Genomic DNA, 12,399 nt, shown 5'->3' on the forward strand with positions numbered 1-12,399 from the left:
ATGGATATCCGTTGTTGTTAGACTGATCTAATCCACCTATCAACTAACTCAAAACTCTGTCAAGATTATTCGGATATACAAGTAGCCTGTCAGGAACCAAAACTATGAGCTAAACGTTACCCTTGAAAGACTCTTGGAAAACCACAGGGCCACTTTACAGTCAGAAGCTAATGAGGCCTTTTTCAGAATATGTGAAGCAATAACGTCAATCCCCCAAAATAAAAATTACTGCCCAGGGAATAAAATTCTAATACGAGTATATTAGTTGAAAATTACACATATGTGACCAATTATACCACACATCCAACAGTCATATTTTATTCAAATAAATAACACAGCAGACAGTGTGACCTCTTTAAATATTTGACAAATGGCAGAAAACTGTCATGGGATTTATGAGTAGAACTCCATCTATGCAGCAGTTGTTTTACATTAGCGCTGCACTGCCCCCTACCAACCACGTGAAGAATGAGACAAGCAACATGAGAGTGTCATACTTTTATTGTAGTTATTTTGCATTACAGATATATGAATGCATAAACACTGGCTCCAGGCCACGTATTTCGTATTCAAGAGAAAACATCTCGCAACAAAGCTCCAAAAATTATATCTACCCTTGAAAACCTAGTTAGTTAAGCCCTGAATCATACGACAGGCAAGTATGTGAACGCAAACGCTTACAGCATCTTGATTTCACAAGTCGTTGCATTCGGAAAAACCAAGCGGTTTGAAATCATCAAACGCAAGTTATTATTAAACTGTCTACGTGTTTTTAGCTAGCTACCTGAATAATAGCACATTCAGTTTTAATGGTGCAGAAGGTGTACACTATCGCCCCCTTGAGTACTGGAGTTTGTTACCTCCACAGTATTGCAATAATGCATGTTAAATGTTGACTACTTTTGCGTACTTGTGTGGTGTATGTTTCGGGCCTAACAAAGAAAGGAGATTTTAACTATTGCTTTAAAGTTTTTAAGTCATCTCTGGTGTACTGGGCTACAGGAAAGAGACAAAGAAAGCATACAATGAAAGCAGCACGCATATAAAAAGTCTACAAAACAAGCAAGGCGCAAGTCATCTCAAAACCATGCTAGCGCTACGGTGTCTCGTTTAGGTCCTTATTAATAAATGTACAGTGAAGCATCTTAACACTAGTATCAAGGTCTAGATAAATATAGATACAAATTTATGGCAGTGACGGTGATGTGGCATTCACACTAGTGGTTTTAGAGTAGATCTAAATTTTTGACCATAAGTAACACATCTTCCGAACTTCTGAAACTCTGCACAAAGGAATTAAACTCAAGTCTAAAGAGGGGTTTTTGGGGTTCGGTGTATTGTAAAACACAGTATAATTCATGGTTGATGTGAATGCAATATAGAAATTGGCTGGTACTGATTAACTATTGTGTGCCAGTTTGGTAGTAACACCAAAAAAAATCAAAACATTGTTCTGCAACTTTAAAGGGATAGTTCACCCAAAAATTCTGTCATTAATTACTCATCCTCATGTCGTTTCAAACCCGTTAGACCTTCGTTCATCTTCAGAACACAAATGAAGATATTTCTGATGAAATCCGAGAGCTTTCTGAATGGATTTCTGAACGGCTTTGGAACGACATTTCAAACTTTGTTTCCTAGCTGCAATTATAAACAGCTTTTGGTGGTTCTAATGTTGATGGGGAAAATGTGTGCAAAACGTACCACAGTTCAGAACAACATAACAATGGGAAACCAAACCAACAGGGAAGTTCAATGGATTCTGCAAATGTACCAAGTGTGAAAAACAACATAAACAAGGATAGAAGATTCAAAATCCTACCCAATGTATCATAGCACATGCATTCAGTAACTTCTAACCGGTGAGATGAGGTCAGATGAAGATTTGAATACAGTTGTAGAGATATTGATGCACTATAAATGAACTACTAAAGCATATGGATTTAAAAGGAAAGTGTTCTGTAGTGTAAGTGTTCATGGTGCTTGTAGGTCCTGTGATCTAGAATGGGTTCTTCAGGCATTACCAGTTATCCAAGAAATCAAATCCAGTCTTCAGGATATTGTTGCTTGTGTTGAACTGAAAAAAAAAAAAGGAAATAAAACAATTTATGATTTGTCAATGACTAATTTGTTAGTGGCGGAATGTGAGGGTCAATGATTTACAAGTGTCAAAATATATATATATTTAAATATACATTTCAAAATGCATGTGCCAAGTTCTTAGACATGTACTTCATGTTGGTTTCATATGGTTTTGAAAAACATTTACACCAATTACTCAGTTTAATTACTCAGAAAATGGTGTAACCAAGTAAAAGTTAAACACTTTTCTCAAACCATAAATACATACTTTTAAATATATTTTTTTCCAAGGTACTTTTTAAGTATTGTTTTACAAATATTACATAATTCATAAGTATCATTAGGTTTTTGGCAGTTACACCACATATTTTACAACCTGAACCTACTAACCTTGTCATAAAAAGGTTATTCTAAGAGACTTATTGAGCTTGACACACAAGCTGTAGTGTGTACCAATTCAGAGGCTGCATCCTTCGAAAGCTGCACCTGAAGGGCCGAATGTGTCACAGCGAAGCGACGAAGGACATCGCAATTCGAAGGCTCCCTCAAATACAAACCTACAAATCGGCCCCTTCTTTTCCTGGGCTGCGAAGGATAGAACAAGTGGATCCTTTGCAAATAGTCAATCCCAAGATTCATTGCATGCTGGTGATGACTGGATTTTCTTTTTAGAGAAAATACTGGATTACCCTTTTAATTGCAAGTATTTGGTTTCAACTTTCTTGAAAATCTAACGACACAAAAGTAAAAAAATAAATAAATAATAATAATAATAAAAAAAATACTTTAAAGCAGTTCAAATGTTGACTTATTTTAACAATGCTCGGTTCAACCTTCAAAGATGTGGCTTTTTAAGTCCGTGTCCGCAGCCTCTGAATTGGGATGTAATTTGAATCGATTAATTGCATCTAACATAAAAGTTTGTTTATATGTGTGTGTTTAATGTGTGTGTGTTTTATGTGTTTATGTATATGTATATATATATGTATATATATATATATATATATATATATATATATATATATATACAGTGAGGAAAATAAGTATTTGAACACCCTGCTATTTTGCAAGTTCTCCCACTTGGAAATCATGGAGGGGTCTGAAATTGTCATAGGTGCATGTCCACTGTGAGAGACATAATCTAAAAAAAAAAATCCAGAAATCACAATATATGATTTTTTAACTATTTATTTGTATGATACAGCTGCAAATAAGTATTTGAACACCTGTCTATCAGCTAGAATTCTGACCCTCAAAGACCTGTTAGTCTGCCTTTAAAATGTCCACCTCCACTCCATTTATTATCCTAAATTAGATGCACCTGTTTGAGGTCGTTAGCTGCATAAAGACACCTGTCCACCCCATACAATCAGTAAGAATCCAACTACTAACATGGCCAAGACCAAAGAGCTGTCCAAAGACACTAGAGACAAAATTGTACACCTCCACAAGGCTGGAAAGGGCTACGGGGAAATTGCCAAGCAGCTTGGTGAAAAAAGGTCCACTGTTGGAGCAATCATTAGAAGATGGAAGAAGCTAAACATGACTGTCAATCTCCCTCGGACTGGGGCTCCATGCAAGATCTCACCTCGTGGGGTCTCAATGATCCTAAGAAAGGTGAGAAATCAGCCCAGAACTACACGGGAGGAGCTGGTCAATGACCTGAAAAGAGCTGGGACCACCGTTTCCAAGGTTACTGTTGGTAATACACTAAGACGTCATGGTTTGAAATCATGCATGGCACGGAAGGTTCCCCTGCTTAAACCAGCACATGTCAAGGCCCGTCTTAAGTTTGCCAATGACCATTTGGATGATCCAGAGGAGTCATGGGAGAAAGTCATGTGGTCAGATGAGACCAAAATAGAACTTTTTGGTCATAATTCCACTAAACGTGTTTGGAGGAAGAAGAATGAGTACCATCCCAAGAACACCATCCCTACTGTGAAGCATGGGGGTGGTGGCATCATGCTTTGGGGGTGTTTTTCTGCACATGGGACAGGGCGACTGCACTGTATTAAGGAGAGGATGACCGGGGCCATGTATTGCGAGATTTTGGGGAACAACCTCCTTCCCTCAGTTAGAGCATTGAAGATGGGTCGAGGCTGGGTCTTCCAACATGACAATGACCCAAAGCACACAGCCAGGATAACCAAGGAGTGGCTCTGTAAGAAGCATATCAAGGTTCTGGCGTGGCCTAGCCAGTCTCCAGACCTAAACCCAATAGAGAATCTTTGGAGGGAGCTCAAACTCCGTGTTTTTCAGCGACAGCCCAGAAACCTGACTGATCTAGAGAAGATCTGTGTGGAGGAGTGGGCCAAAATCCCTCCTGCAGTGTGTGCAAACCTGGTGAAAAACTACAGGAAACGTTTGACCTCTGTAATTGCAAACAAAGGCTACTGTACCAAATATTAACATTGATTTTCTCAGGTGTTCAAATACTTATTTGCAGCTGTATCATACAAATAAATAGTTAAAAAATCATACATTGTGATTTCTGGATTTTTTTTTTTTAGATTATGTCTCTCACAGTGGACATGCACCTACGATGACAATTTCAGACCCCTCCATGATTTCCAAGTGGGAGAACTTGCAAAATAGCAGGGTGTTCAAATACTTATTTTCCTCACTGTATATATATATATATATATATATATATACACATACACACATATATAAACAAACTTTTATGTTAGATGCGATTAATCGCAATTACTCGCTTTGACAGCATAAGAGGTGTAAGTTGTTAAAATATTTAACATTTTCATAAGAAATAATTATAAGAGATTCTACCAAACTAATTAAGGATTTCTTTTTGAGAACATCATTCATTTTTAAAAGGTAGAGTCCAAGTTTTCCCAAATTTCATTGCATTTTTTTCACAAATTCCACGTTTTCCATTTAAATTGTTCTGGATTCCATTTTTAATGGTTGAATTTAATTTTTAGTAATCAAATAGGATGACTAATCAATTGAATTCATACAATTTTAACAATTTAATAATTTATTAAAAATGTAATAATAATAATAATATTGCCCTATGAAATGTTTTTGTTACCCTGAAAATCTGTGTCGTCTTTTTTAAATGTTTCTGGATTCTTTGTTTTATGATTTAAGACAAATGTATTGTTAAAAACAGTAATCAGTAACAGTAATCAAATGAATTCATAAAGCTTTAACAATTTAAATGTGACCATTCACTCGCAGACTGGAGCCCTGTAACTACAGTAAGTCAACCTTTCATCTAAGTTATTTACTTTGATGAACTTTTTTGCTCCACTTCAAATGTTGACTACTGTATATGAGATGAGGGTCTAACCTGTGCGAATGTAGGACTGGCGGCGGGCGAGGCTTGATCTTTGACTGTGCTGTTGGACTGAGAGGAAGACCTGGTGACCAGACCAGGACTGAACACATCATCCGTAGTGCTGCTTACAGAAGGAAGGGTGCTCTGGGCCCTCTCCCACCCTTCCTGCGACGAGGAGCCGGGGGCCGGAGGTGTTGGGGTCACGCTGATCGCCACAGGGGTCACGCTGATGGGGACGGGCGGAGGAGGAGCGTGAGGTTTGGGGGCTCTCTGTTTAACCGGCCGCGGGGCGGGCGCTTCCTCAGACTCCCTCGGCCCAGACTCGGGCCTCAGGTACGAGGGCAAAGGCTTCTCGCCTTTCTCCAGAGACTTGATCTGGCTAGGCGTCAGAGACTGAAACTCAGCCTTCTCGCCTTCTAACCTGGAGCGCTCAGCGCTGATCTTCCAGAAGGAGGACTCGTCGTTGCTGGGCAGTTTGGCACTCTGAGAGGTCTTGGGTTTGGATTCGTTCACGGAGGAGGGAACGGCTGGTTCTGTTGCGCCGGAGATCACGCTGAATTCCATCTGACTCTGTTAGGAAGGGAAGGGCTGAATCACATTTGTTTGCACTTTGCTAGCAAATTGAGAATGTATTTTTAGCAGAGGTGGCCTACTTGCCTTGGTCTCCCAAGAGAAGGGAGCTGAGTGCTCATCTTGCCAAGTTAAGTCCTTGAAACAGGGGAGACAGAGATTTTAACATGCCGTAAGACGCAACATCACTTGTTTAATGTCATTTTTGCTTCTGTTCTGAATAGAGATAAAAATATGTTGTACACAATAAAAAAAATATGCAAGTCTAACCCAAAATCTAATACATAATTGACAGATTTGTTATATTTTGAGTAGAAAGTTTAATCTACATAAATAGTGAATTTACTTTAATTTTACATATAATTGGTACAGACAGTAAACATTTTAATATATAGAATTTTAAGAGATTTTTAGTGAACATTTATAGAAATGTGACATTTATTTAGTTGACACTAACATATTTGTCTAAGATTAGTTTAGAAGCCAGTTTACCTGCATCACTCAACCTAATACATAATTTATTTGTTTAATAAATCGTTGATAGAAAGTAACTTAATAAAAAGTTTAATTTATATAAGTTTAATAAAATTGTTGAATTTATCAATATTTGTTACAGACATATTTAGTAACCAGAAATAAAGAAATTGGACATTTAGGCTATATATATATATATATAATGTCTTAGATTTGTTTAGTAGCTGGTTTAACTGTAGTATATAAAAAAATGAATTTTCGTTAAGATTATTATAGATATCTGGGCTCGAGTTTCTTAAGAAACATTTTATTATAGATTTTATGGTAGACATTTGTTTAGTAATTAAATTATTTGAAATCTCATAAATTTTAGTGAATTAATCAGTTTATTAATTAAATTATTTAAAATCTCGCAAATTTCAGTGAATTAGCCTAATCCGTTTACTTAGCAGATATGTGTCAAATATCTATACATTAAGCTTAATGTATAGCTATTTGACACGTATCTGCTAATTACACAGATTAATTCACTGAAATTTGCGAGATTTTAAATAATTTAAGTTATTGAACGTTGACAGAGATTTGTTTAATATAAACTTAACTCTGAAAATCCTGAGGGTTTTGTCTAGTAAACTTTAATTTATAATACACAAGTTTAGTAAACAACTTACCTTAAATGGAACTTTTGATTTAAGTTGACAATTAATATATATTTTGCTTACAATTTTTTAGTAACGTTAGCTGGTTTAAAATATATTTGTTTACTAGTAAACAATCTAATTTAGACTTAACTTATATAGATTTTTAGCTCAGATAAGGTCTTGTGAGCAGGCATATTTTTGTAAAGATAAAGAAAATCAATTATTGTCATGAATAATACAAGATAAGCAAGTAAAAACATTAATTAACAGCGGACAGTCTGTTTAGAAGGTTTGTTTTTAGTATAATGTAATTAATTGTTAGGGATTGGCCAGCCTTAAATGACTAGAGCAAATCAAATAAAGCAAGTCAACACTGGACCGACAATAAGCGCTCTAACTTTACACGTCAATACAAAACACAAGCACCTCTTCTCCGAAGTGTACGGTCTTCTGCCCGGTCTGGATGAGGAGTTTCGGGTAGCAGATCACCTCGTCTCGGTCCACCCGGTGCATGGCGTACCGAGCCCGGATCCGCGGGTCCATCATCCCGTTGTCTATCGCCGTGTCCTGTTCGACCGGGCTCATCTGATCCCAATCCGAACCGAACCTCTCCTTTATCTTCTCCCTCTCCTGCATAATCTTACGGGCCATGGAGTTGATGGAGGAGAAGTACTCCATCTTTTTGGCCTCCGTGACGTGCGGAAGATCCGCCACAGCTCCTGCCATCGCCGCGGCCGCCATTTCCTCAACAGCTGGACTAATGACGCTGACGTACACAAAAGACTTTTATTTTAGTTTATCCCAAATAACTCTTTTGTTAGATTAAAATGCATCTTTAAAATGTTATATTTGGGTTTAACGTAACTTTTTGGACATAGGCAAGCAACAACAAATAAACAAATGGACTTTTCCATTACCTTTCCAGTCGTTTATAATTTCTGAATAAGAATTTTAATAGATATTCAATAGATATTAAACTCACCAGTAGTAACTTGATTAAACATTGCTTAATTAAATATTACAGTCTATACATTTGCATAAAATAAAAAATACCTGATATTTCCAGATTTTGCATGACTGTGAGAGAACCCTGTAAACAAACAAGTATATTTTATTACATTTAAAAACGACATTTAGTGTAATGTTGTATTGTTTTACTATTTAATTAAAATGGCATATTTGTTGTCATTGTTTATACATTTAATTATTTATATTTTAATGTACTTTATATTCTTCCATCTACTCTGTATATTCCTTCTAACTACATCAAAAATAAAATACTTTTATTATGTTTTGCGCATGCGCGTGAAGAAGAACGTCTCGGAGTAATGGCTTCAGAAGCGGCGACCTCTAACGGCACAACTGATGAAAACCATCCAAAAGAAAAAGACGAGTGGAAAGAAGGATGGTTATTTAAGAAAACGCGCTACACCGGGCGCTGGGAATTGGTATGGTTTCAAATCAGAGATGGGCAGCTTATCTATGGTTGTAATGAAAAGGTGAGAGTTAATGATGCCGGTTTGCTCGTCATCATCACTGAGCCTCGTAATCCTGCCGGGCTCTTAAGAAACTTATAACAGTGATCAGCTTATCAGCATTAAACTTCAGCACACCTGCCAGAGTGGTGTGGATGCGGTCTAGTTCAGATACTGTTTTAGCCGGTTAAATAATTAATATGTAAATGCCACGGATTGAGTTTCTTATCGCCATGTTGTTGTTAAGTTACCATGGCAACTCCTGCTTATGGATACGCTCTTCGTTATGATCATGTAAAGGCCCGTTGTGCGTGAGCTCTTTCAAGTGATAGTTCAGCCAAAAATGAAAATTACTGTTCTTTCATTTTCGGAACAAAAATGAAGACCGTTTCATGAAATCTGAGCGCTTTCTGTCCCTTCATTGACAGCTAAGCAATTACCACTTTGACGCTTCAAAAAGTGCATAAAGTGATCGTAAAACTAATGACATGTTTTACGTAAGTTAGCTATAGACATGATCGCTTATGATGAACAGATTGAATCTAGGCTTTTATTCACATATAAAGATAAGCAGAAGCTAAACCGAAATATATTTATAATAATTATATGCGAATAAAAGTTAAATTAATATTAAATTAAATTAAAATTTTGTTCATATAAATCGATTGTGTTTCTTCAAGGAAATCTGTACTAAACCGCTCAATTCATATGGATTAGTTGTACGAGCTCTTTATGAACTTTTTGAATCTTCAAAGTGGTAGCATAGACTGTCTATTGGAGAGACAGAAAGATTAGATTTAATTAAAAATATCTTAATTTGTGTTTCAAAGATGAACGAAAGTCTTAAGGGTTTGGAACGACATGACGTCGGTGAGTAAATGATGACAGAATTTTCATTTTTGGGTGAACTATCCCTTTAAAGCAGGATGGATTCTGATTGGTTGTCAATGTTTTTTATCATTAATCAGCTCAAAAATAAATAAAAATAAATTCATTGTGAACTGAAACTGATTCCAACGATATCGTTTCTTTGTGCCATTATTGTTATAGTTATAGTTATCGTCATTGTTGTGAACGGGCCTTAAAGGGATAGTTCACCCCAAAATGTAAATTCTGTCATCATTTACTCACCCTCATGTCGTTCCAAACCTGTATGAATTTATTTCTTCTGCTGAACACAAAAGAAGATATTTTGAGGAATGTCATTTCAAACTGTTGTTGGGCCCCATTGACTTCCGTAGTATTTTATGTTTTCCTACTATGGAAGTCAATGGTGTCCATCAACTGTCTGAGTATCGACATTCTTCAAAATATTTGTTGTTCAGCAGAAGAAAGAAACTCATACAGGTTTGGAACAACTTGAGGGTGAGTAAATGATGACAACATTTTCATTTTTGGGTGAGCTAGCCCTTTAACACTGGCACACATAGAAATAAATGCTTTTCTTTTCCCATCAACCAACGGTACACATTTTTTAACTGCTCCTAATCGTTGTCTAGTCAGCAGAAAAGGCCATTAATCTGGTTGGAGCAAAGGTGGAGATGCTGGAGGGTGATGATGGGACATTAGGCTGCACAATCACACCAAAGGACAGCAAACGCACCTTTACGCTGCGGGCCGAGGGAGCAGAAGAGCAGCAGGCGTGTGTGACCGCCATATGTGAGGCACAGCTCAGTTCAGAACAGCACAGCGCCAAAGCATGTGTTGTGCAATAGACCCATGTTTTCCCACCATAGAGATTTTATAGTTTTCTACATCATATTGTTTTTACTTTCTTCTTGAAATGACTAAGAAAGATGCTCCTCTGATGTGTAGTCCAGACACACACTCTTTACTTTTAAACAAGTGAAACATGTTTTATATGATAAGATATTTTTGAGACATTTGTTTTTCAATAGTTCTACTTTATTTTTTCATTTTGTTTTTGAAAATGATCAAAAGCCAAACTGAATATGTTTTATATGTTTGTTATAATAAAGCACATTGCTTGTTTTTAGTGATTTGATTACCATAAATACATACAGCTGAAATGTTAAATGTTGATGTTATGAGTCAGGGTTGTTATCGTTAAATAAAATAAACATTAACTGAAATCAAATATATAAGAAATGTGATCATACTTTATTTCAGTATTTCTCGTTTTTTGTTTAGTTAAGTTTAAGTAGTAAAATAACTCAAACTAAAAGTATGAAAACCTGCTTTTATTGCATGCAGTTGCATAATAATGGAGGAAAAAATAGAACTGTAGCAGAAATTCGAATACTATGAACAAATTTACTACTACAATTTACTATGAAACAAAAAAATGCATCTACTATTGAATTCAAGGGTTCACAAGTTCCCCTGTGGTGAAAATAAAGTAGGCCTATTCAATGTTGTTTATATGTCTATTATGGGTTTTTTAATATGCTTTAAAAAAAACGTGCAAATTCAAAAGTCTTATGAAAAGTCTTACACTTATGAGTATTTTCTATTTAAAACTGCAGTGAACCAAAGACAGTCTCAAAAACGGGGTTTGAAATCGCTGGTGTTTCTGACGTCACAAACTACCTTGTAACCAATCAGATCAATCTGATCGTCAACGAGTGGATCTCTGAGCTGGTGTGAGTGGAGGCGGGGCTAATTTGCATAGAACCGCGTACACTAAGTGAGGCAAGGGTGTAGAGTTACATTCAAGCTATTTTAAGGCATGAAGAAAAAAACGTTTAAATATGTGATTTTGGTGATCAAAGATACGTTTTAAGGGATACAATTATTGACTACAGGGGGACTTTAAGAAAGAAAGAAAGCTCACACCTGAGGAAGTTTGAGATGTTGATTGATCAGAGGAAGGTTTTTCACATAGCCTACTTTTAAATTCTGGCCAGTAGAGGGTGGTGCGATTCAAATAAAGGACTTTCACAGGGAAAACTCAAATTCAAATACCCAAACCAGCATACAAACCAGTTTCAGTCATTCCCCTTCACAACTTTATTGGAAAAGTTATATGAACATAATTGAAATGTTTTAACGTTATTTAGCTCCCAGGATATTGCATGCACTGTCCACAAAGATTCAGGAGCCTATTTTGTCCTGCATGTAAAGAAATACAACATAAATTTAATGTAATAACAAGAGTGAGAAATGCCAGGTGCTGTGGAGACATCTGATAATATAAATACATAATAAATAATATTTTAATCTAATATTAAGTTTAAAAAAAAACCCATATATTTGTTTATTAAAAAGCAATATATAAAGATTTAATTTAAAAATATATATATTTTATTAAATATTGTTGTATTTATCTATTGTGATTTAGAATTTATAGTAAGCATTATATATATATATATATATATATATATATATATATATATATATATATATATATATATATATCCAATATACATTAATATAATAGCCTATAATACACGACTGGATGCAGGAAATTGTGCAAAAGTGACAGAAAATACTTTTACAATTGTTGAAAAAAAATATTCCAAATACATGCTGCTCTTTTGAACTCAGTATTCATCAAAGAATGCTGAAAAATGTATCATGATTTCCACAAAAATATTAGGCAGCAAAACTGTTTTTAACATTGATAATAATAAGAAGAAGTATCATATTATAATGATTTCTAAAGGATCATGTGACACTGAAGACTGGAGTAATGATGCTGAAAATTCAGCTTTGATGACAGGAATAAAGAAAATGGCTATATTAAAATAGAATAAAAAAAAAAATAATAATATTTCACAATACTGTTTTCACTGTATTTTCGATCAAATAAATGCAGCCTTGGTGAGCAGAAGAGACTTCTTTCAAAAACAAAACATCTTATGCCTTTTTGTCGCTTAAAAAGCGTGTTTTG

General features: G+C 35.6%; 1 protein-coding gene across 1 annotated transcript; it reads right to left on the reverse strand.

Annotated features, from left to right (window-relative positions):
* Positions 1-483: 483 nt before the first annotated feature.
* cUnh1orf198 (chromosome Un C1orf198 homolog) lies at positions 484-7,824 on the reverse strand. Its single transcript, XM_084090610.1, has 4 exons — positions 7,498-7,824; positions 6,044-6,094; positions 5,399-5,956; positions 484-2,077 (listed from the first exon to the last, which is right to left on the reverse strand). Exons 1-4 carry the CDS (start codon positions 7,810-7,812, stop codon positions 2,021-2,023), a joined length of 981 nt encoding a protein of 326 aa, XP_083946736.1. The 5' UTR covers positions 7,813-7,824; the 3' UTR covers positions 484-2,020.
* Between the last annotated feature and the right edge of the window lie 4,575 nt (positions 7,825-12,399).

The sequence above is a fragment of the Abramis brama genome (assembly GCF_963993115.1).
Source record: "Abramis brama genome assembly, chromosome: 18".
Lineage (NCBI taxonomy): Eukaryota > Metazoa > Chordata > Actinopteri > Cypriniformes > Leuciscidae > Abramis > Abramis brama.